Source organism: Staurois parvus, unplaced genomic scaffold, assembly GCF_062004578.1.
Source record: "Staurois parvus isolate SC_StPar_1 unplaced genomic scaffold, SC_StPar_1.0 ptg002113l, whole genome shotgun sequence".
In the NCBI taxonomy this organism is placed as follows: domain Eukaryota; kingdom Metazoa; phylum Chordata; class Amphibia; order Anura; family Ranidae; genus Staurois; species Staurois parvus.
The window spans coordinates 1,552,917-1,580,000 of NW_028319909.1; the positions used below are offsets into that span (position 1 = coordinate 1,552,917).

The window sequence follows — 27,084 nt, forward strand, 5'->3', positions numbered from 1 at the left end:
CATTGTTGGTGTCAGTGGAAGGAGTAGTGCTCCATCATTGGTGTCAGTGGGAGGAATAGTGCTCCATCATTGGTGTCAGTGGGAGGAATGGTGCCCCATTGTTGGTGTCAGTGGGAGGAATGGTGCCCCATTGTTGGTGTCAATGGAAGGAATGATCTCCCATTGTTGGTGTCATTGAGAGGAATGGTGTCCCAATATTGGTGTTAATGGGAGTAATAATATCCCACCATTTGGTTTCAGTGGGAGGAGTAGTGCCCCATTGTTGGTGTCAGTGGGAGGAATGGTGCCCCATCATTGGTGTCAGTGGGGTGCCAATGCTGTGTGTATCCTCACCCTTCTGTTTGTCCTGGTGACCATTGTTAACAAGACAAAAAATTATGGAAAATCCAGAATTTTTGGAGCTGCTTTTAGATTAAGAAGTGAGGGAAAATCCTCCAGCTGTGTCCCCTGTCCCTCTAGCAGAGTCTAACACGTCCAGTGTGAACGTGCCCTGTTAGGACAATAGAAGGAAATTCTTCAGGAAACGTCTTATGCAACAAACAATCTTCTTTTATTTTTTGCCAGCAAAGTCCTCGTTGCCAATGATAGCTGCCGTATCGGTTGTTCTGGCTGTTTCGGTGATACTGGGGGTCGGGTTTGTCGTTCTTCAGTACCGCAGGAGGTAGGTGGCTTTTCACCGTCTCCTACAACCAGCATTATTCATTCATAACTAACGTGGTTATAATACACCGCCGTAGTAGCATTTCAGTTCCTGGAAAGTGACCAGATCTGTGTCTTTGTGTTCTCAGGAGGAAGTTAAAACAAGAAACTAAAGACAAGAAGGATCTGACTACTAACAGCCATGACGTGATCTACAGCAACTCCAGTGCATTCTGTAATGTAAGTAGAGTATACAGTAAGTGACTCATCATTGTATGCAGGGGAGGACTGGGAACCTATAGTCTGGAAGGCAGACACTACCGATTGGCCCTTTCGTGAGGGAGGGGGCAGTTTTTGTACGCAAAAACCTAAGGGGTGTCATTATTAAAAAATTGCTGAGCTATCCATTCTATGGAACTGCATGTGTATTCCCTTTACACAAAAGGGACAAAATCAAATGTTATTAGACTACTTTCTCCCCGGGGTCGAATGTTTTTCATTCACACAGAAGAGTGAATCAGGACAATACAGCATTACGGGAGGGGGGGGGGGTGAGGAGAGAGAGAGAGACTCTAGCAATCAAAAAGTAAGTGGTTGCTCTTGGGTACTGTGCATCATTACCACTTACTTATTGATTGCTAGAGGTTATAGCATATCATTACAACTCACTGATTGGTTGCTGGAGGTTACAGCACACATTGCGACTCACTGATTAGTTGCTAGAGGTTACAACACATGATTTCTGCTTGCTTATTGGTTGCCAGAGCTTACTGCACATCATTACTGCTCAATGATTGACTGCAAGAGCTTGCTGCACATCATTCCTGCTCACCCATTAATTGATAGAGGTTACTGCACATCAGTTACTGCTAACTGATTGGTTACTAGTGGTTAGTACACATAATTATTGATCACTGGTTGCTAGAGATTACAGCAGATCACTACTGTTCACTGATTGGTTGCTAGAGGTTACTGCGCATCATTACTGCTCACCGATTGGTTTCTAGAGGTTACTGCACATCATTACTGCTCACTGATTGGTTGCTATTGGTTACTGTGCATCATTACCAATCAGTGAGCAGTAATGATGCGCAGTAACTTCTAGAAAACAATCGGTGAGCAGTAATGATGTGCAGTAACCTCTAGCAACAAATCAGTGAACAGTAGTGATCTGCTGTAATCTTTAACAACCAATCAGTGAGCAATAATGATGTGTAAAAACCCCTAGTAACCAATCAGCAGTAATGATGTGCAGTAACCTCTAGCAACTAATGGATGAGCAGGGATGATGTGCAGCAAGCTCTAGCAACCAATCAGTGAGCGTTAATAATGCGCAGTAACCTCTTGCAACCAATCAGTGACCAGTAATAATGTGTAGTAACCTCTGGCAACCAATAAGCAAGCAGAAATCATGTGCTGTAACCTCTAGCAACTAATCAGTGAGCCGTAATGCGTGTTGTAATCTCCAGCAACCAGTCTGTGAGCGGTAATGATGTGCTGTAATCTCCAACAACCAATCGCAATCGCTGCCTGATCTGAACTGAATTTGAGTCTAGCTGCTATTTTTATTGTATGTCTCAGAGCAGGTGGAGAGCTAAATTGCATGGGGGGGGGGGGGAAAGTGGTCCAGGAAAATGTTTGCCCAGGGTCTAATCAATATTAAAGACGGCCCTGACCACACAGCTTTTAGTAGAATAACCAAATAAATTGCTTTTCAACTTTTTGTTTCTGAAACAGAATGCTGAAACATCTCAGGAGACCCCAAATAACAACTCAGGCGACGGGACGGTATACATGAACTTCGAAGAGGTGCAGTACGCCAGCATCAATTTTGCAATGATGAAACCTAAACCCAGTATGGAGGTGACTGAGCCTGAGACGGAGTATGCCGTCATTAAGCCGCATTGATGGAAGAGATTTCAGCTGCGGGAATAATGTGAACGCACAAAGAAGAGGCTATGGCTGGCCAAGCGAAGACGCAACCGGATGTAGAAAAAGGCACCGAAAAGTGCAAAACTTAGACTTCTAAATCTTGGTGTTACCCTGTTAAATACCCTGGACCAATACTCGAATGGTACCATAAAGCTATGTCAACCTCTCGGCGCCCATATAACGCACTATGGGCGGCAGAGCTTTCTGGGCCCAGAGAGTGCTCATCGAGGTGTCGAAGAAAGCTCTTGGTCTCTACTAACAATCGGGAGCTGGAGGGACCAACTCCTAGTCATGTGACCACTAGGACAGCCAGTCACAGTGGTGTAGTGATCAGCTAGTTCTTCCTTTCCCCCGGACATAAGGACCTTCTCAATGGGTTGGACGGGCAAGAGTTAACAATCTTTTTTTTTGGATCAATAAAGAGTAATAAAAGAGCTGAAACCATTTCCTTCCCTGCGGAGAAAGCCTATTCAATGGCCAATGGTCTAACCATGTGAGTAGTACTGGACAGACGCCGGAGCAGCATTTGCTCCAGGAAAGCCATCCTATTACTATTTATACCTATCAGCAAACCATTTGACCCTTTCGCTGCCAGGTCCATACGGTGTACAGACCTGACAGTGGGGGGGTTTTATGTACAATCCGGTGGCTGGAGCCATTGGGATTGTATACAATACTGACAGGCAGATTGCATCTGCAACCCCCAGTAAGGGTGCTCCCCCCTCCCATCATGTATCCGGCCCCACCTGCCCATCTGCAGGCCCAGGGAGCACCGTGGCAGGTGAAGGGGAGAGTCCGCTCTCCTCTCCTTCTTTCTGTGACCCGTAAGGTGACGTGCGTGACGTCACTTCCAGGTCACCGCTGTCACTTTCCCAGCTAGCATAGCCCAGAAGCAATGTATTGCAATGTGATCTGCATTGAAATACATTGAGTGGAGCCCAGAGGAGACACTGAATATATCTGAAGCGGGGGGAGAGCCTTTTTTTTTTTTTTTTTCTTTATAGGAATTAAATCATACTGTACAACACCGTAGATCAGGGGTATCCAAACTTTCTAAACAAAGGTCCAGTTTAGTGTGCTTCAGAAATTGGGGGGGCCAAACTGGCCAGTGAGAGTAGAAAATACACTGGTATAAGTACCCAGGGGCGGACTGACCATTCGAGCACTCGGGCACTGCCCGAGGGCCCGGGGTCAGTAGGGGGCCCCATGAAATGCCCCTGGTACCTTTTTTAATAGGCTTTTTTGAGTGTGGGCAAGGACACAGGGGCCCCATGATCCCCTATTGCCCAGGGGCCCCATGAGTTGTCAGTCCGCCCCTGTCAGTACCTTTTTGGTACTAGGAGAATTGTTAGTGGCCCATCATTGGTGCCAGTGGGAGAAATAGTGCCCTATCATTGGTGTCAGTGAAAGGAATAGTGCCCCATTGTTGGTGTTAGTGGGAGGAATAGTGTCCCATCATTGGTATCAGTGGGAGGAATAATGCTCCTTTGTTAGTGTCAGTGGGAGGAATAGTGCCCTATTATTGGTGTCAGTGGGAGGAATAGTGACCATCATTGATGTCAGTGGAAGGAATAGTGTTCCTTTGTTAGTGTCAGTTGGAGGAATAGTGCCCTATTGTTGATGTCAGGGGCTGAATAGTACACCATCCTTGATGTCAGTGGGAGCAATAGTGCCCCTCATTGGTGTCGGTGGGAGCAATAGTGCCCCTCATTGGTGTCGGTGGGAGCAATAGTGCCCCTCATTGGTGTCGGTGGGAGGAATAGTGCCCCATCGTTGGTGTTGGTGGGAGAAATAGTGCCCCATCGTTGGTGTCGGTGGGAGGAATAGTGACCATCATTGATGTCAGTGGAAGGAATAGTGCTCCTTTATTAGTGTCAGTGGGAGGAATAGTGCCCTATTGTTGATGTCAGGGGCAGAATAGTACACCATCCTTGATGTCTGTGGGAGGAATAGTGCCCCTCATTGGTGTCGGTGGGAGCAATAGTGCCCCTCATTGGTGTCGGTGGGAGCAATAGTGCCCCTCGTTGGTGTCGGTGGGAGCAATAGTGTCCCTCATTGGTGTCGGTGGGAGGAATAGTGCCCCATCGTTGGTGTCGGTGGGAGGAATAGTGTCCCATTGTTGGTGTCGGCGGTAGGAATAGTGTCCCATCGTTGGTGTCAGTGAGAGGAATAGTGTCCCATCATTGGTGTCACTGGGAGGAATAGTGCCCCATCGTTGGTGTCAGTGGGAGGAATAGTGCCCTATTGTTAATGTCAGGTGAGGAATAGTGCCCCTTTGCTGGTGTCAGTGAGAGGAATAATGCCCCATTGTTGGTGTCAGTGCAGAAATGATTACTTTATTATAGGTCGCAGTTGGAGGAGTAGTGCCCCAAGGACTGGACAAAGGCAAGAAAAAGGCCTCATTCAGACCATTGGCCGCAGTTTGGAGACCACTGTCGTAGGACCTGCTTACGATTAGAGAGGGTGAATCTTCCTTAAGGGGTCACAGACAGAAATAAAGACCTGACAGCAGTTCTAACCCTTCTCCACTCTATCCAAAACTAAGAAAAAAAAACTTTTGCACTTAGGTATACAGGTATACTTGAAGGACCTTAATGGCAGGATCACCAGGTATTAATTATTGAAAGCTACAAAATTATAAACACTGAAAATTTAGAATGGCTAAACAAGGTTTTATCATTTGGGTTTACAGACAGTTTAGTGCAGCTTTATTAGAAGTTTATGGTGATATTTGAGGACAGGTCTGCTTTACAAAGGTCTTCCAAGCAAAATCTAGACTTTTAATTTTGCTTTTGGAATCCTATGGGCTGCTACAAAAAAAAATATTGTATATATTCTCTTGTGTGTAATATTCTGTTTATTGAAGGCGAAGCAGAATCCGTAATATTGTACAAAAAATACTGCTGTGACGGACAGGGGTACCAAGAGTTCAGGGGTGAGGGAGGCCAATTCATACACAGGATAGTATTGTCCATTGCCTGTTCTCTGAAACTGACCAGCACGCAGGCAATTTATCATGAGAGCCCCAAGTTCTCCAATCTGGACACAGGTAACAACTGTACAAAACATGTACACTCTAATATCCCACTGCTGCCAGAGGATGCTAATGAAATCACCCCCATGGGGTCTCTTTAGCTGGAGTGAGGAACTTGTTTGATGGAAGAGGAATGAGGATAAAGTTTACTTTAGCAAATAAAACCAGCAATGATACGTTGTAACAGCCTGCAATACCACCAGCAACCTCTGAAAGAACCCTAGGGTTGAATAGAACCCTAGTTGAGAATGTCTGGGTTATATGGTCCAGCTGGTTCTGATGGCTAGGGTGCATCAGCCTGTTTGCAACAAGTCTACACACTGCTTGACTGACTTGAGAAGGCCCCATGTTACCATTTTGTTGGTCCTAGGTGGTTCTATACAACTAGGACACACCATTTAGTATCTACACATAGCTCAAACCACGTACTATCGGAAGGAATCAATTCATCTCCCTACGATTTTGGACTTTATTAGGGATGAGGCATAATTCCTCTGACCATAATTAAATAAGTGCTGCATCAGATATGGTGCCTCAAGTATGGGATGACCTTGACCCTCTTCCAATTCTGAGAGCTAAGTCTGAAGCAACCCTTTGAGGGTGGACCTCAACAGCCCTCAATCTTCACACAAGGTCCTTAGAGGGTGGACCTCAACAGCCTTAAATCTTCACACAAGGTCCTTAGAGGGTGGACCTCAACAGCCCTCAATCTTCACACAAGGTCCTACAACACCTATCAGAGGGTCTCTTTCAGCTTGGTGTAAGTCCCTCCGATCTCCAGGCCCAAACCATCTGTTCAGATTTATATTGTGGACATCTATCTACTCTGTCAACTACTGAATTAATTCAAATATCTGTAATATCATTAAATTAATAGAATATCTGTGATATCATGACACTTTTAATACCTAGCCTTACCGTTGACTCGGTTATATCTCCCTTAAAGGGAGTATTTACTCTTTTTTTTCTTTTAATATATGTCAATGTGATCATGTTAATAAAAATGTATTTTGAGACATTTTAAAAGCCCCATGTATAGTTAATAATAACTCTTTAAGTTGAAACTTTCAGTAACATAACAATATACATCATCATTTGTCCATCAAAAGCTGTTCCTTGGCTCCAGTCAGGTGACTCTTCCCAGGCTGAGGTGATGCCATTTACCGGCAACCAACCAAGACTACCATGTAGGAAGATAAGGCACTGGACCATCATGGCTACCTGCGAGATCAGGTATTGAAGGTGCATAAAAAGATTTGTCTTACAGCTGGCATTCCAGTTCATCACAAAGATGTTCAGTTAAGTTGAGGTCAGAGCTCTGTGCAGGCCACCCAAGGTTCTCCACACCAAACTCATCAAACCATGTCTTTATGGAGCTGGATCTGGAGCACAAAATGGCCTTTTCCAAACCGCTTCCAGAAGGTTGGTGCACCATTGTCTAAAATGTCTTTGCATGCTGTGCCCAGGGCTGCTGTTGGAAACCACAGGGCCCCATACAACTGGACTGACAGCCCCCCCCCTCAAAACAAAATACAGATTACTATAATTCAGTTATGAATAAGCACAGTGAGTGATTGGTACCGATCTCTCATTGTGTTCATTTAGGAAAGAAAAGGGATGGTAAATGTGATATAGTTACTGGACCCTTCCCCAGGTCTCCATCTTGAAGGATCCTATTATGTGCTTGCAGCTGCTGGTGGGAAGGAGAAAGGGAGCCGGTAGCACTGCGGCGGTGGGTGGTCTGGGCAGCAGGGGGAAATGGCCAATAATTTGGAGGTGGTATCCACCTGCTTTTGCTCACAATGCAATTTGTATGCACACCTGCGACAGGCACTGGTCACCAAGCCAAAAAGAAAGTGGCAAGAAAAGTAGCTAGTGGCAAGAAAATCTCCCGCACACCATTACACCACTACCAGCCTGAACCGTAGACACAAAGCAGGATGGATCCATGCTTTCATGTTGTTTGCTGCGATATTTTGATGGAAGGGTCAGAATTTGGTGTAATCAGTCTGCCCATTCTCCCCTGACCTCTGACATCAACAAGGCATTTTCATCCACACAACTGCGGCTCACTGGATATTTTTTTCAGACCATTCTCTGTAAATCCTAGAGATGGTTGTGTGTGAAGATTCCAGTAGATCAGCAGTTTTTGAAATACTCAGACCAGCCCATTTGGCATCAGCAGCCATGCCACATTCACAGTCACTTAAATCCTCTTTCTTCCCCATTCTGATGCTCAGTGTGCACTTCAGCAAGTCGTCTTCACCATGTCTAGTTGCCTAAATGGATTGAGTTTCTGCCATGTGATTGGCTGATTAGCAGTTTGTGTTACCAAGCAATTGAACAGGTGGACCTAATAAAATGGCCGTTGAGTAGTGTATATGGAGATGTGTAGAATAGTCACTAGATGGAGCTCCACCACAGTCACTCAATACTAGCTGTGTAAGGCATATCGAAACCCAAAAAGCTCAGCTATGAGGAAAGATTGGAGGAACTAAATTTATTCTCTCTTGAGAAGAGGAGATTAAGAGGGGATATGATCACCATATATAATACATAAGGGGGGATATGATCACCATGTATAATACATAAGGGGGGATATGATCTCCATGTATAATACATAAGGGGGGATATGATCTCCATGTATAATACATAAGGGGGGGATATGATCTTCATGTATAATACATAAGGGGGATATGATCTCCATGTATAATACATAAGGGGGGATATGATCACCATGTATAATACATAAGGGGGGGATATGATCACCATGTATAATACATAAGGGGGGATATGATCACCATGTATAATACATAAGGGGGGATATGATCTCCATGTATAATACATAAGGGGGGATATGATCTCCATGTATAATACATAAGGGGGGATATGATCTCCATGTATAATACATAAGGGGGGATATGATCTCCATGTATAATACATAAGGGGGGATATGATCACCATGTATAATACATAAGGGGGGGGATATGATCTCCATATATAATACATAAGGGGGGATATGATCTCCATGTATAATACATAAGGGGGGGATATGATCTCCATGTATAATACATAGGGGGGATATGATCTCCATGTATAATACATAAGGGGGATATGATCTCCATGTATAATACATGGGGGGGATATGATCTCCATGTATAATACATAAGGGGGGGATATGATCTCCATGCATAAGGGGGGATATGATCTCCATGTATAATACATAAGGGGGGGTATGATCACCATGTATAATACATAAGGGGGGATATGATCTCCATGTATAATACATAAGGGGGATATGATCTCCATGTATAATACATAAGGGGGATATCATCTCCATGTATAATACATATGGGGGGATATGATCTCCATGTATAATACATAAGGGGGGGATATGATCTCCATGCATAAGGGGGGATATGATCTCCATGTATAATACATAAGGGGGGATATGATCACCATGTATAATACATAAGGGGGGATATGATCTCCATGTATAATACATAAGGGGGGATATGATCTCCATGTATAATACATAAGGGGGGATATGATCACCATGTATAATACATAAGGGGGGATATGATCTCCATGTATAATACATAAGGGGGATATCATCTCCATGTATAATACATATGGGGGGATATGATCTCCATGTATAATACATAAGGGGGGGATATGATCACCATGTATAATACATAAGGGGAGATATGATCTCCATGTATAATACATAAGGGGGGATATGATCTCCATGTATAATACATAAGGGGGATATGATCTCCACGTATAATACATAAGGGGGGATATGATCACCGTGTATAATACATAAGGTGGATATGATCTCCATGTATATTACATAAGGGGAGATATGATCACCATGTATAATACATAAGGGGGGATATGATCTCCATGTATAATACATAAGGGGGGATATGATCTCCATGTATAATACATAAGGGGGGATATGATCTCTATGTATAATACATAAGGGGGGATATGATCACCATGTATAATACATAAGGGGGGATATGATCACCATGTATAATACATAAGGGGGGATATGATCTCCATGTATAATACATAAGGGGGATATGATCTCCATGTATAATACATAAGGGGGGATATGATCACCATGTATAATACATATAAGGGGGGATATGATCTCCGTGTATAATACATAAGGGGGGGATATGATTACCATGTATAATACATAAGGGGGATATGATCTCCATGTATAAGGCATAAGGGGGGATATGATCTCCATGTATAATACATATAAGGGGGGATATGATCTCCATGTATAATACATAAGGGGGGATATGATTTCCATGTATAATACATAAGGGGGGATATGATCTCCATGTATAATACATAAGGGGGGATATGATCTCCACGTATAATACATAAGGGGGGATATGATCTCCGTGTATAATACATAAGGGGGGATATGATCTCCGTGTATAATACATAAGGGGGGATATGATCTCCATGTATAATACATAAGGGGGATATGATCTCCACGTATAATACATAAGGGGGGATATGATCTCCGTGTATAATACATAAGGGGGGATATGATCCCCATGTATAATACATAAGGGGGGATATGATCTCCATGTATAATACATAAGGGGGGATATGATCTCCGTGTATAATACATAAGGGGGGATATGATCCCCGTGTATAATACATAAGGGGGGATATAATCTCCATGTATAATACATAAGGGGGGATATGATCTCCATGTATAATACATAAGGGGGGATATGATCACCATGTATAATACATAAGGGGGATATGATCACCATGTATAATACATAAGGGGGATGTGATCTCCATGTATAAGGCATAAGGGGGGATATGATCTCCATGTATAATACATATAAGGGGGGATATGATCTCCGTGTATAATACATAAGGGGGGGATATGATTACCATGTATAATACATAAGGGGGATATAATCTCCATGTATAAGGCATAAGGGGGGATATGATCTCCATGTATAATACATATAAGGGGGGATATGATCTCCATGTATAATACATAAGGGGGGATATGATTTCCATGTATAATACATAAGGGGGGATATGATCTCCATGTATAATACATAAGGGGGGATATGATCTCCATGGATAATACATAAGGGGGGATATGATCTCCATGTATAAAACATAAGGGGGATATGATCTCCATGTATAATACATAGGGGGGAGGTAGGATCTCCATGTATAATACATAAGGGGGATATGATCTCCATGTATAATAGATAAGGGGGGATATGATCATTATGTACAATACATAACGGGGGATATGATATCCATGTACAATACATAAGGGGGATATGATCTCCATGTATAATATATAAGGGGGGATATGATCTCCATGTATAATACATAAGGGGGGATATGATCTCCATGTATAATACATAAGGGGGATATGATCTCCATGTATAATAGATAAGGGGGGATATGATCTCCATGTACAATACATAAGGGGGGATATGATCTCCATGTATAATACATAAGGGGGATATGATATCCATGTATAATACATAAGGGGGGATATGATCTCCATGTATAATACATAAGGAGGGATATGATCTCCATGTATAATACATAAGGGGGGATATGATCTCCATGTATAATGCATAAGGGGGATATGATCTCCATGTATAATACATAAGGGGGATATGATCTCCATGTATAATACATAAGGGGGATGTGATCACCATGTATAATACATAAGGGGGGGATATGATCTCCATGTATAATAGATAAGGGGGGATATGATCTCCATGTACAATACATAAGGGGGGATATGATATCCATGTATAATACATAAGGGGGATATGATCTCCATGTATAATACATAAGGGGGGATATGATCTCCATGTATAATATATAAGGGGGGATATGATCTCCATGTATAATACATAAGGGGGATATGATCTCCATGTATAATACATAAGGGGGGATATGATCTCCATGTATAATACATAAGGGGGATATGATCTCCATGTATAATACATAAGGGGGGGATAAGATCTCCATGTATAAATGCATCAGTGGTTCATATAGGGAACTTGGTGTAGAGCTATTCACCCTGAGGTCATCACAGAGGACAAGGGGGCACTCTTTACATCTGGAGGAAAAGAAATTTAATTTTCAAACACGGAAAGATTTCTTCACAGTCAGAGCTGGGAAAAAGTGGATTAGACTCCCTCAAGAGTTGGTTCTGGCCAGCTTAGTGGATTAGTTCAAAAAATTCCTGGATTCTTTCTTGAATACACAGAATATAACTGGATATAATATTTATAGTTAAAGTTGATCCAGGGAATATCTGATTGCCTCTTGGGGGATCAGGAAGGAATTTTTTTTCCCAGCAGGAGCAAATTGGATTGTGCTTTGCTGGGTTTTTTTTTTTGCCTTCCTTGCATTTTTGGTCCCTCTCCCTACCCACAACCTTCTGGGACATGTCACAGGTCATAGGAGGCAGTGGGTCCTTTCAATAAGTGCAGTGTGACCAAGGATGGGTCCTAGACAGCAAGTATATTCCCCCACTATTTGGATTGTGGTCCCTTTAAGGGAGGCAGTTTGAAGACATTGTTGAGTGCTCAGGGGTTCTCACCCATGCAGGGTGAGGGAAATCGGGGTAATCTGGTTGGAGGGGTGAGTACTGGCTAGCAGTTTTCATTTATGATCCCTAATTCAGGGGCCTGGAGAGTCTTTGGGTGGGAAAGAGCCTCCAAACCTGAGAACAGGAACTTTGGTCCCGAAAAGGGCTAGCCCAACTGCAAGAGAGGCTTGAAGAGCAGCAGGAAGGAGTCAGCCGGTGTCTGTGAAGTGAAATGTGAGGCAGTTCATAGCTGTAAGATACTGTAGACCAGCCATTCCCATCCAGGGTTCTGTGGAACCCTAAGGTTTCTCCAGAGGTTGCTATTGGTTCCTTGAGCTGTAGCTGATTGACATCATATATGATGAAGTCTGCACAGCTCCAGGGCCAATGCCGCTAGGCAGGGCCAATGATCTTTTTAGCTCTCTTTGAGGGTTGCATTCCTCATGGCCACCTATGTAATCGGCATCTTCCCATATGACCCCTCCATAAATTTGTTTCAGTAAGAGTTCCCTGAGAACTGAAAATTATTTTAGGGTTTCTGCTGGGATAAAAAGTTAGAGAAAAGCTGGTGTAGGCTGTCTGGGGTCTGATACTTTATTTGCTGAGATCCTGTAGCTTTTCTTCTACCCCAAAAGCAGATGGGAACCTTAACCCAGGTGTGGGGCTGACATTAAGGCGGTGAGCTGTAATATTGCTTCCAATAACCAGAACTGTGAACTGTTTGTATTTTTCTGAAGAAAGCTGCTTATTTTTCAGATTTTGAAGAAGCAATACAGACTGACTTACTTTTACAAACGGTTGGTTATATTGTGCATGTGTGTGTATATATATATATATATATATATATATATATATAAATATATATATATTACCAGAACTGGCCCAGACTGCGCTTGAGTACTTCTGTTAGACTACCGCTTCCCCGTCCGAACACCGACAACAGACACCATACAAAACTAGATGACACCAGTCTTGACGTAAACCAGGAGGTAGACTACTGTATTTGAACACAGATACAAGATATATACACTCAGGGGACAATCCCCCCTCCCTGCATTTGACACAGGGCGGGGCAATCTACATTTACTAACAAGAGACACACAGGTATTCAAACTTCACACCAGCAGACAGTCCCACCAGGAGGGAGGGCTGCTGGAGACACCCCCCCCCACTAAGCTAATACACATAAACACATACATCCCATAATAGTTTGCTCCCAAGCCAGACACACAATAGAACAATAAGATGCAGCCACATGACATTAAACAATCAACAACCCCCACCCCACCTATCTCCTAAACATGTCTACACAATATTAGGACAGATCACCCTGTACCCCTAACAGGCACAGGGTGACTTACACATAAGAGGGATATGGGGAGCTGAGACAGGGGTCTCCCCACCTCTCCAAAGTGAGCTGGATTCCATGGCCCTCCACCCAAAGTTACTCCCATCACACATATATATATATATATATAATTTGGTGAGCTTTATGGTGAGGTTTCATGTACAAGTAACAAAAGTCCACCCTTCAGACAGATGAAAGTTTCCCTTTAGACAGCTGAAACCAGTTGCTATTACAGATGAGTTTTTGAGTTCCAAATGTGACAACACGAAGTCGCTTAATCCTTCCTCATTTTGCACAATCTGCAGTCTGTAAATAGCTGGAAATTTTGATATAACGTGATTTGCACACCAATATCAGATTTAGATTTTAGGAAGTAAAGGTCTGCACATTTCCCATTTTACACAGCCGCTGTTAGCAGTGATTAAAGAGATGGATTATTTTAGGCTTTTATAGAGAAATAAAAACAACACCATGCAGTGTCAATGTCTCCATAGGGTCCAATTAGTAATTCAATATCACATCCTTTAAAAAACTTCACAAACCATGTTCAGACACACTTGCCTTGAAACTGATATGTCAGAGTTTCCAATACCTCATGGATCTCCGTGATGTGAACTACAGGGGACATTTATCCTTTTGGCATCACAGCAAGCAGTACTAAACAGAAGCAGTGCATCAGATTAATTACAAGGTTACAGTTTATGTCATAATTTCCCCTCTTGGCTGCTGTAAAGAAGGTCAGATTCTCGGCAGCAGAAGACAACCGGTAAAAGTTTATGCGCACGTCTCTGGCCACACTTCCAGGCTGCTGGACATACCACAGTGGGAAGGAGAGTGCATGCCCAAACATTTGTGTGCATACTCGGCACTGGGTTTGGCACCCAGTTACCTACTGTATATGAACTGATGCTCGGCAGAGAGAAGTGGTCTTCAACTTGTCCTTGCTTATTTGAAATCTTGACCTGCTAATCCGGCCTTCCTTTGTATGACCCGGCTTCCTCTCTGGACTTTGCCACTGCCTTCTGCCTTAATTAACTGCCAGGCTGTTACCGACTTTAGCTTGCTTACAGGCAGGGGCGGACTGACAACTCATGGGGCCCCCGGGCAATAGGGGATCATGGGGCCCCTGTGTCCTTGACAAAACTCAAAGAAGCCTATAACAAAGGTACCAGAGGTATCTCATGGGGCCCCCTACTGACCCAGGGCCCTCAGGCAGTGTCCCCGAGTTTCCAAATGGTCAGTCTGCCCCTGCTTACAGGATTCTGCCTTTGCCTTCTGACTGCTGTTACTGACCTCGGCTTGTTTTCTTGATTCAGTCTTGCCTCTTGATTCTGCTCAGTTGTTGCTTACTTTGACTCATTTCTTGGATTCTACTTCTGTCTTCTGTTCCTGCACCAAGCTGTTCCTGTGCCGGGTTCCTTCCCGGAGATCTGCAGCTTCTGAGGGCCGTCTCCCGAACAAAAAGAGATGTAGAGTTCTTACGTATACTCTCCACCGTGGACTCCCAGTCCTCTTCCAAAAAAGTGACACCACTATCCACCTCCCATTTCTGTCTGTATAAGGGGGGTGAGGAGTAGATAGTTACCAAAAAAAACAATATAAATCCGAATAAGACCCCTTCCCCTAGGAGAGTCACGGCTAATGCGTTCGAAAAATGCAGTCGGGGACGAAGGTGTTAGATCAAAATGTGGAAAAAATGTCTTATTTGCCTGTAACGATGCAGCTTCCAGTTTCACTCACCTGGGTACAGCACAGATCCAGGACAGCCTGCAAGCTCCAACACTCATGCCATTCTCTGCCCTCACGCTCTCTTTCACCACCTTCAGAAGTGTTGGACAGGAGGTGGAAGAGGACCTCTTCAGCTACTCAATCTCCATCATGTACGTGACCGCTGAGATAAAGTAACACTGTGAGATAGGTTAATGAGATCCCCACCCAACAGCTTGAGAGTCCAGAATCTTTAATCATTCTACTGATGACAACACAACAAAGAACAGCCAATATGTTTTGGGGGCCAAAACACCCCTATTTTTAAACATTTTTGAGATCGTATCAGAACTTAAAATGGACTGAAATGCTGGCTTTGTATATATTAGATACAAAAGGATCAAAGGTGTCTGTTACAAGGTATACCAGCCACAGGGGCGGACTGACCATTTTGGAAACTCGGGCAGTAGGGGGCCCATGAGATGCCCCTGGTACCTTTTTCAGTGGCTTTTTTGAGTTTGGGCAAGGACACAGGGGCCCCATGATCCCCTATTGCCTGGGGGCCCCTTGAGTTGTCAGTCCGCCCCTGGCCAGCCATTAATGTTGCCACACCTTGCACCTGACTCCATTGATCCTTTGTATCCAGTTCATGCAAATGAAATCTAATAAGGCCAACATTTGTGTTCATTTAGGTTCCAGTTTGAGCTGAAGACCTTTTTTGTAGCCTTGATATATTGTAGGCCTTGAAATCCATCGGCTGTTTGACTTGCTGTTATCAGTTGAGTGACTAAACAGTTTGGTGTGGCTCTCTCATTGTCCTGTCACATGTGGATTTCTCAATTCAGGTGACCCCCCCCATCTTCTGAGGATCCCCTGTTTATGTGAAGAGCTGCTGAATTCAAGCCATCAAACTTAAGTAATGCCTTTGCTCAGCTTTTGAGAATCTGCATTTAACACCTTGCCACCATCCACATTTGGACCTAAAGTAGCACTGCAACAGAAGGAAACCTGACCATGACTACTTCTTAATTGTAGGTCTGTTTACAGTGAAAAATTGTCTCCTCTACCATGATGAATATGTCTCAGAACTTTGTAAACTGTTGAACTTGGATATCCAAGAAAATGAGTGCACAGGTTGCAAATACCCAAAAACGAAACAGTTCCAGATATTATTTCTGAACAAGAATCACTGTGACTGGCATCTAATTAAGGAATGAATCAAAGAGTGCAAAATGAAAAACCCTAATTGGTCAAACTTTGGACTCTATGCCCAATGTCCCACCACCACTACCTGTCACTAATTTGTTTCATAAATGTTCCCAATGTGTTCCAGTTCTTAGGTCTGTATAAGTGTCATACCTGTATAGCTTGATACTGAATACTTAATAATACTTTATACTTAATCTCTGGGCATCCAATCCTCCACCTCATGTGAAGTGCTGGGCCCCAAATCTTCTCTCTCCCCCACTACAGAGTGACATGGTCCTTCTCGGAGTACCTGAGTGACATTGATACTATCTATTGGATGGTGAGATGAAGTGGACCTTCCATGGAAGTGGAAAGTCTCTCACAGCTGATTGCATTGCCTTCATAATGCAAACAATTAATATAGTAGTACTGAGGTTTGTTCACACATTATTTCAGGCATTGTATATCCTATGGTTAAAATGGGTAATGGGGTTTGATGTGATGTAATGGGGTGTTGGGTGTGATGTGATGGGGTGTGATGTGATGGGGTGTGGGGTGTGATGTAATGGGGTGTGGGGTGTGACATGATGGGGTGTTGGGTGTGATGTGATGGGGTGTGGGGTATGATGTGATGGGGTGTAATGTGATAGGGTGTGGGGTGTGATGTGACATCTATGAAATATAATAGACAACGTTGTCACTGTTTTATTGTGGTGAGGGTGGAAGTGTCAATAGAGAAATGTCAGTTTCAATGATTTTTCAAAAAATATATATTTACTTAGTATTTAAGGCTCCTTCATTCCTTAATGAGTATGTTACCCCACCAGTTCCTATTCCTGATATGTGCCTGCCGTACCATGTACTTGCAGGAAAAAGTATCTTGTTCTGTTTGCGTTGCTTCCTTTGTGTGAAATCCCTGGTGTTCCTGCCAGTCCCTCTGCTTTCCTATTAAAATCTGACCACACTAGGCATGAGAGCACAGCATGGTCAGTTTTCTGGGTGCGCTGGGAACCCAGACTTGTGCTGACCCCCCCCCCCCCCCCGCACAACCATTCACTGGAAAGACCAGTGTGCTGCTGTTTCTCCTCCCCCAGCTCTTAAACAGGTGATAACAGAGGGAATCTCTTATCTCACTTATAAAAAAGATGGGAGAATGGTATTTATAATGTTTTTTTTATATCTATACACAAATGTTTTGCCTTTCATTTCTATTTTGAACTGAATGGCTTGTTTTACTTAGTGACGGTTTACACACACTGTATCACTTCTCTTTTTTTATGGTCTTTCAGATTGTTTTATTACAGAACAATATCTGCTCATGTCCTATGCTGTGTGGTAGAGCTAAGCAAATCTCAGGACTGGATAGACAGAAGTAAAATGAAGAAATAATTAAGCATCTGGAACCAGGATGAGCAACCCGATCCGTCATCACCAATGAATGATCTGTCTGTGTTTTGCTGTCCTCTCATTTAATTGAAGTCTAACTTGTTCCTCTGCTATTTTTAATTTGTATTTAAATTGTGAAATGTAGGGGTAAGGCTTAAAAAGCAGAAGTACTTTATACGGTACATACAGTATGTACAATGCTCAAAAAAATTAAAGAAACACCTTTTAATCAGAGTATAGCATCAAGTCAGTGAAACTCCTGGGATATTGATCTGGTCAGGTAAGTAGCAGAGGGGGTTGTTAATCAGTTTTAGCTGCTTTGGTGTTAATGAAATTAACAACAGGTGCACTAGATGGGCAACAATGAGATGATCCCCAAAACAGGAATGGTTTTACAGGTGGAGGCCACTGACATTTTTTCCCTACTCAACTTTTCTCACTGTTTTTCACTAGTTTTGCATTTGGCTAGGGTCAGTGTCACTACTGGTAGCATGAGGCCATACCTGGACCCTACAGAAGTTGCACAGGCAGTCCAACTCCTCCAGGATGGCACATCAATACGTGCCATTGCCAGAAGGTTTGCTGTGTCTCCCAGCACAGTCTCAGGAGCATGGAGGAGATTCCAGGAGACAGGCAGTTACTCTAGGAGGGCTGGACAGGGCTGTAGAAGGTCCTTAAACTATCAGTAGGACTGGTATCTGCTCCTTTGTGCAAGGAGGAAAAGGGTGAGCACGGCAAGAGCCCTACAAAATGACCTCCAGCAGGCCACTGGTGTGAATGTCTCTGACCAAACAATCAGAAACTGACTTCATGAGTGGCCTGAGGGCCCGATGTCCTCTAGTGGGCCCTGTGCTCACTGCTCGGCACCATAGAGGTGGATTGGCATTTGCCTTTGAATACCAGAATTGGCAGGTCCGCCACTGGTGCCCTGTGCTTTTCACAGATGAGAGCAGGTTCACCCTGAGCACACGTGACAGATGTGAAAGGGTCTGGAGAAGCCGTGGAGAACGTTCTGCTGCCTGTAATATCGTTCAGGATGACCGTTTAGGTGGTGGGTCAGTTATGGTGTGAGGAGGCATATCCATGGAGGGACGCACAGACCTCTAAAGGCTAGACAATGGCACCCTTACTGCCATTAGGCATTGGGATGAAATCCTTGGACCCATTGTCAGACTCTACGCTGGTGCAGTGGGTCCTGGGTTCCTCCTGGTGCACGTCAATGCCCGGCTCATGTGGCAAGACTATGCAAGCAGTTCCTAGAGGATGAAGGAATTGATACCATTGAACGGCCCCCACGCTCATCTGACCTAAATCCAATAGAACACCTCTGAGATGTCATGTTTCGGTCCATCCGATGCTGCCAGGTTGCACCTCAAACTGTCCAGGAGCTCAGTGATGCCCTGGTCCAGATCTGGGAGGAAATACCCCAAGACACCATCCGTGGTCTCATTATGAGCATGCCCCGACATTTTCAGGCATGCATACAAGCACATGGGGGCCATACCATCTACTGAGTACCATTTTGATTTACAGCAATGAAATTTCAGCCAAATGGACTCACCTGCTGCATCATTTTTTCACTTTGATTTTCTGGGTGTCTTTGAATTCAGTCCTCTGTCGGTCGATCATTTTCATTTCCATCAAACGATGGGGCATCCTTACATTCCTAACCCATTACCCCATCCATATCAGTATAGATATCCAACAGGAGATTTCCACCCATTGAGATCTGATGTGTTTTCAAAGTGTTCGTTGGACATCTTGTTCATCAGAAATGAGGAATTAGTCAATAAACTCTATCAGTTTAACTTCTGCTTTCTGTTTAATTTCATAGAACGTAACATCTCAAGAAAAGATTCAGATCTATCAGACGTACGGAAGAAGTAGAGGCAGAGAAAAAAGCTTAAGAAGGAGTGAAATGAAATGGAATGACCATTAGAAGAAGAAAAGAGACAGAAGACATGGACACCTATGGGAAGAATTATGAAAGAGAAGATTACTTTGAACAATAGCAGGTAATGTGACATGTAGAACATGAGGCTTTATAAAGGATCGGTTTGGCAGCTGGTCTGTGGTATCTCCACTGTGTGCCTTACCAATAAATAGGCTCAACCCATCTACTTCTTTTACTCTTCTAATGCTTTTTCTCACCATCAGCTCATTTCACTAACACATAATCGCTAAATGTCCTGACATCAGGGGCGGACTGACCATTTGGAAACTCGAGCACTGCCCGAGGGCCCGGGGTCAGTAGGGGGCCCCATGAGATGCCCCTGGTACCTTTTCATTGGCTTTTGTGAGTTTGGGTAAGGACACAGGGGCCCCATGATACCCTATTGCCCGGGGGCCCCATGAGTTGTCAGTCCACCCCTGCCTGACATGCAACGTTTCCTCCAGTCCTATTTTTCATTATATTTGTTCATGAATCTCTTGTTATTCCCCTATATGTCCCTCCTTTCACCTTCTTTTTGAACAGGCAGCACAGTGATTTAGTGGTTAGCATTTATACCTTTCAGCAATGGGGTCCCTAGTCTGAATCTTTGCCAGTACACTATCTGTAATGATTTTGCATGTTCTTCCTCTCACACTCCAAAGACAGGCTTAATAGCATCATGGCCCCCCTGGGCAAAGTAGTGCATTGGGGCCCCTACCAGCCTGCCCCAACTTACACACCTCCTCTCAATAATTTAAGTATAAATAATTGATAGAATTAAATATATATTTATTAGCACTTTCAATAAAATGTATTTTATTCAATAAAAAAGTCTGCCATCAATTAAAAGACAAATACACATACAGGGCATAGGACTGGAGGGAGGGAAGCAGAAGGGCACAGTACAGGGAGGAGTCAGGAGGGCACCATACTGGGAACAATGGGGCATAGTACAGGTTCTGGGTTGCTTCCCAGGCAATCCTGGGACAGCTTAGTAAAAAGAGTGACTGTCCCAGCAAAATCAGGACCAGGGGTGGACTGACCATTTGGAAACTCGGGCACTGCCCGAGGGCCCGGGGTCAGTAGGGGGCCCCATGAGATGCCCCTGGGACCTTTTTCATAGCCTTTTTGAGTTTGGGCAAGGACACAGGGGCCCCATGATCTCCTATTGCCTGGGGGCCCCATGAGTTGTCAGTACAAAAGGGCATAGTACAGGTTCTGGGTTGCTTCCCGGGCAATCCTGGGACAGCTTAGTAAAAAGAGTGACTGTCCCAGCAAAATCAGGACCAGGGGCGGACTGACCATTTGGAAACTCGGGCACTGTCCGAGGGCCCGGGGTCAGTAGGGGGCCCCATGAGATGCCCCTGGTACCTTTTTCATAGGCTTTTTTGAGTTTGGGCAAGGACAGAGGGGCCCCATGATCTCCTATTGCCTGGGGGCCCCATGAGTTGTCAGTCCGCCCCTGATCAGGACAGTTGGCAAGTATGATGTAGTGCAAGATTTTCATAGGGCCCCCATGCACCTGGGCCACTGGGCAGTGCCCAGGGTTGCCCATGCATTAAGAGAGCCCTGGCTTGAAGGTTAAATAGCTCCTGTCTAAGGCTACATGTACACTAACCTGACCGCCAGCCATGGAAAACACAAAACGTGGAAAAAATTGCATGTAAACGTGGTACCACATTTACACTAGTTTTTGGTGCATTTTTGCCACGTTTTGCATTTTCCCATGGCCGGCAGTCAAAACATTCATATATTCAGAAGAATCGCATTCAGGACAGAGAGGTTTAACCTCACTCAAATGTAGCAGCTCCTAAACTCTGCTAAGATCCTATGAATTGACACACAGGCTTTTATAAAATTAAGTTTAGAAGCTTTGGCAAAAAAATGCCTAAAGCTCCTAAACTCAAATTGAGGAGCTGACAGTGTACATGAAACCTAAATTGGTTGTATGTACGAATTCGCTATGCACTTGTTCTGCATGCCAATCCCAAGTCTGTGGAAACAAGGACGGTTCAGGAAAGACCCTGTGACCTACCTTGGAAAAAAGCAAAACAAAACACCAAGAAATTTCTATAGAAAAGGTTCTCAAGTGTATCAAACATGGCACCTAAAGAGCTGACCATTAGAAGAAAGTATCACACATACACCTTTCACATCATGTAGCCACCTCTGAACACTCTGAGGACTTTTCAAAACTGTTCCCCTTTCCTGTGAACTTCCTTCCTCTTGCTGTTTAGCTACAGTATCTACAGTTCTTCAAAACTTCAAACAGTGCCTTTTTCTAGCATGAAAAAAACAATCCACACATTGCCACAAGGGCACCTATGAAAATAATAAGAAATATGATGTTTCTTCTTCCATCTGTGCCCAATATTGTGGACATATCCCATATTCTCCTTTAAAATGTCCAGGACAGAAAGTGGATTGGCACCAGATTCACGTGAGTACATGTAGACCTTGTTTTTAATTATTTCTTTTAATGAAAAGTTACTAGACTATGGATATGTTTCTTGTTAATCCAGTTTGAATGTATGAGAATACATGACCGTGATATCCAAGAGCTGGTGGGCTTCAGAGTTCTCACACAGGGAAGCTAACATCCTACACACAGGAATTGACAACTAGTGCTTGATGGCTGCTTTGTTGGCCGATATTATGTGGTCAGTGAGCTATGTAGTGTATCTGAGCACGTGAGAGAGCACCTTACTTGTGTTTTTGAGAAGATTCTTGACATTTCATTCTACAAGATCACAGTTATTGGGGACTTCTGTATTTTCTGCATTGGACTTTTTATTAAATTTGGGCTGCTTATTAAATTTGAATATCTATCTATCCAGTTGTATCTGACCCTTGGCGATTGCATGGACTGTCACTTGCAAGTGACTGTTTCAATTAATTATCTTAGCAATTATTTTACAGGGTAGGTTGCCAAGTCTTTCCCCAACCCCTACCATGCAGGAGATCCCGCATGGCCAGGGATGAAACTATGGCAATTTTAGACAGGAGCCAATTAACCTACCAGCATGTCTTTGGAGTGTGGGAGGCAACTGGAGCACCTGAAGAAAACCCACACGAACACAGGGAGAACATGCAAACTCCATGCAGGAGGCACCATGGTTGGCAATCGAACCCATGACCCAATTACTGCAAGGCAGAAGTGCTAACCATTAAGCCACTGTGCCGCCCTGAATTTGAAGGTAATGTAGGGAATATTTTATAGTATATGATATCACATGTACATGTTTTATATTTAGGTGTCCGTTTATGACACAGAGAATAGCTGCGATTCAGAGGATCGCAGCTATTCTCTGGTCATTCACAGTCTATGATGCTCAGAAGAACATGTTCAGCCCTTCACTGGAGATCTGTGTTCTCCCTCCAGATTCTCCAGCCCATAGCTGGAGAATCGGAGGGGCCGCAAACTAAGCAGAGGTAAATTATCACTAAATTACACAGATTTTTTACTGTAATCTCATGAGATTATAGTAAAATGAGCGGTTTTCCAGCATTTGGAGACCGTTCTCCCTTCATTCGGAGAACTGCTTCATAAACTGCATTCACAGGAGAACTGTGTTCTCCGAGAATGCCAGAGAAATGAGCAGCGATCATTTATCGCTGGTTCATAAACGGACACCTTAGTTGTTTACTGCTAGCACCTATCTTTGATTTTCTGCACAAACGTACACGCAACGGCCACTTTATTATGTCCACCTATTCAATTGCTTGGTAACACAAATTGCTAATCAGCCAATCACATGGCAGCAACTCAATGCTTTTAGGCATGTTGATGTGGTGAAGACGACTTGCTGAAGTTCAAATCGAGCATCAGAATGGGGAAGAAAGGGGTCTTAAGTGACTTTCACATTGGCATGGTTGTTGGTGCCAGATGGGCTGATCTGCGGATTTCAAAAACTACTGATCTACTGGGATTTTCACGCACAACCATCTCTAGGGTTCACAGAGAAAGGACAGAAAAAGAGAAAAAATCCAGTGAGCGGCAGTTGTGTGGACAAAAATGCCTTGTTGATGTCAGAGGAGAATGGGCAGACTGGTTGCTGCGACATTCAGATGGTAGGGTCAGAATTTGGCGTAAACAACATGAAAGCATGGATCCATCCTGCCTTGTATCAATGGTTCAGGCTGGTGGTGGTGGTGTCATGGTGTGGTGGATCCATCCTGCCTTGTATCTTCGGTTCAGGCTGGTGATGGTGGTGTCATAGTGTGGTGGATCCATCCTGCCTTGTATCAATGGTTCAGGCTGGTGGTGGTGGTGTCATGGTGTGGTGGATCCATCCTGCCTTGTATCAATGGTTCAGGCTGGTGATGGTGGTGTCATAGTGTGGGGGATCCATCCTGCCTTGTATCAATGGTTCAGGCTGGTGATGGTGGTGTCATAGTGTGGTGGATATTTACTTGGCACTAGCAAGGTGCACCTAATAAAATGACCAATGAGTGTATATCTAGAGTTTGGAAGGATACAACGTCTGCATGGTTTTCAATGCCCACTGAGTAGATCTATCTTCACATTGGGGAAGTTGATTTTCTTAAGAAAGTAAGTAAGGAGGAAATTCCTTACAAGAGACATAAAAACCTTCCTCTATTCAAAAAATCTCCCCAAAAGTTTTGTCTGACGTTCCACTTTCAGACCTCTATCTTATAAAGTATCTTTTGGTATTTGCCAAATATGTTGGCATTGTTTCTTGTTTGTTTAAAATACATAATTTAGAACACATCTTTATTATTTTTCTACAGTATCAGACAGCACAATCCTTGAAGTTCCACTTTCAGACTTATATCTTATGTTTGAGGGTAAACTTATGCCCTTAATGTGGGTTGGAACCAGGGGCGGACTGACCATTTGGAAATTCGGCCACTGCCCGAGGGCCCGGGATCAGTAGGGGGCCCCATGAGATGCCCCGGTACCTTTTTCATAGGCTTTTTTGAGTTTCGGCAAGGACACAGGGGCCCCATGATCCCCTATTGCCCGGGGGCCCCATGAGTTGTCAGTCCGCCCCTGGTTGGAACATTTGGTTTTTGCCAGATATGTTGGTTTTGTTTCTTGTACGAGGTACATCTTGTAAAAATCAAACTTTAGAATTATTTTTATATTGTTTTCTCTACTGTATCAATATTACACAACCCAAGTACAACCACAACAAACCAACATTCTTTTTTTTTTTCCATAGAATACATTTAAATGCCCCTATGCCTCTACCAAGTAATAGTAAGTTTTCATCTGGTCGTGACCACGTCTTGGCTGTTCTAGGCTATGAAAAACCAGTGTTATATACCAAGGCTAGGATCTATTTAGTGCTCTTAAGTGTTAGAACTCACGAAAAATTGTGAAAAATAATTATCAATATGAACAATTGGGATCAAAAATATATCAATAAATATGACCGGATGCCCCTTTAAACAGGTTCTGAACCTCTTAAACTAATTAAATACATAACTCAAGCATTGCCTGGTTACATAGAAATACCAATAAGTCCATCTCCATTCGTTTCTTCACATAAATGAATCAAAGTGCCAAGGTATTGCAGTCTCCTATGGTGCCATGCAATATTTCTTTAAAGTGCAAATCTTTGTGCTGTGCTCCCCGCTACGTCTTCCCCGCACTCACTGGCAATTGTGGACTCTTAGGTATATAAGAGTCATAAGCGCTAATGTATGTCCTGATATATCCTGGTGGTGCTGGTGTTTGTAGTCCTCCTCTCAGTGGCGATGTGTCACCATGGGTGGAAGTATTCACAGGGATGTGTGTTATTGTATTGAGAACAGTTGAAGGGACCAAATTATTATTATTATTATACAGGATTTATATATTATTATTATTATACAGGATTTATATATTATTATTATTATACAGGATTTATATAGCGCCAACAGTTTGCTCAGCGCTTTACAATATAATGGGAGACAATACAGTAACAATACAGCTCAATACAAGAGGGATTTGAGGGCCCTGCTCCTGGGAGCTTACAATCTAAGAGCCATATAATGTAAAACCGTTTTATTGTGAAACATAGTTAAAATAAGTTGCGCTCACAGTATTATAGAGATAGATAGATGATAGATAGATATCAAGCCAAAATCGCTGGACTGGACGTCGGTGTGTCACTTCTGGTCAAGTGATTTCGGCTTGATATCCATCTATCTATCTATCTATCTATCTATCTATCTATCTATCTATCTATCTATCTCTATCTATCTATCTATCTATCTATCTATCTATCTATCTATCTATCTCTATATTATCTATCTATCTATCTATCTATCTATCTATCTATCTATATCTATCTATCTATCCATCTATATCTATCTATCTATCTATCTATCTATCTATCTATCTATCTATCTATCTATCTATCCATCTATATCTATCTATCTATCTATCTATCTATCTATCTTTATCTATCTATTATCTATCTATCTATCTATCTATCTATCTATCTATCTATCTATATCTATCTATCTATCCATCTATATCTATCTATCTATCTATCTATCTATCTATCTATCTATCTATCTATCTATCTATCCATCTATATCTATCTATCTATCTATCTATCTATCTATCTATCTATCTATCTATCTTTATCTATCTATCTATCTATCTATCTATCTATCTATCTCTATATTATCTATCTATCTATCTATCTATCTATCTATCTATCTATCTATCTATCTATCATCTATCTATCTATCTATCTATCTATCTATCTATCTATCTATGTCTATCTATCTATCTATCTATCTATCTATCTATCTATCTATCTATCTATCCATCTATATCTATCTATCTATCTATTATCTATCTATCTATCTATCTATCTATCTATCTATCTATCTATCTATCTATCTATCTATCGATCTATCTATCCATCTATATCTATCTATCTATCTATTATCTATCTATCTATCTATCTATCTATCTATCTATCTATCTATCCATCTATATCTATCTATCTATCTATCTATCTATCTATCTATCTATTATCTATCTATCTATCTATCTATCTATCTATCTATCTATCTATCTATCATCTATCTATCTATCTATCTATCTATCTATCTATCTATCTATCTATATCTATCCCTCCCATATCTATCCATCTATCTATCTATCTATCTATCTATCTATCTATCTATCTATCTATCTATCTATCCATCTATATCTATCTATCTATCTATCTATCTATCTATCTATCTATCTATCTATATCTATCCCTCCCATATCTATCTATCTATCTATCTATCTATCTATCTATCTATCTATCTATCTATCTATTATCTATCTATCT

General features: G+C 42.7%; 2 protein-coding genes across 2 annotated transcripts in view; both read left to right on the forward strand.

Moving 5' to 3' along the window:
• The window catches only part of LOC149432708 (sialic acid-binding Ig-like lectin 16), a 46,597-nt gene extending 39,974 nt beyond the window's left edge, over nucleotides 1–6,623 (forward strand). The window contains exons 10-12 of the mRNA XM_089664955.1: nucleotides 565–661; nucleotides 789–879; nucleotides 2,377–6,623. Coding sequence (XP_089521081.1) covers nucleotides 565–661; nucleotides 789–879; nucleotides 2,377–2,547 — 359 coding nt within the window. The 3' untranslated portion in view covers nucleotides 2,548–6,623. The remainder of the gene's footprint in view (nucleotides 1–564; nucleotides 662–788; nucleotides 880–2,376) is intronic.
• Nucleotides 6,624–19,696: 13,073 nt separating this feature from the next.
• The window catches only part of LOC149432709 (sialic acid-binding Ig-like lectin 13), a 35,775-nt gene continuing 28,387 nt past the window's right edge, over nucleotides 19,697–27,084 (forward strand). The window contains exon 1 of the mRNA XM_089664991.1: nucleotides 19,697–19,862. The gene's annotated coding sequence lies outside the window, so the exon portion shown is untranslated. The remainder of the gene's footprint in view (nucleotides 19,863–27,084) is intronic.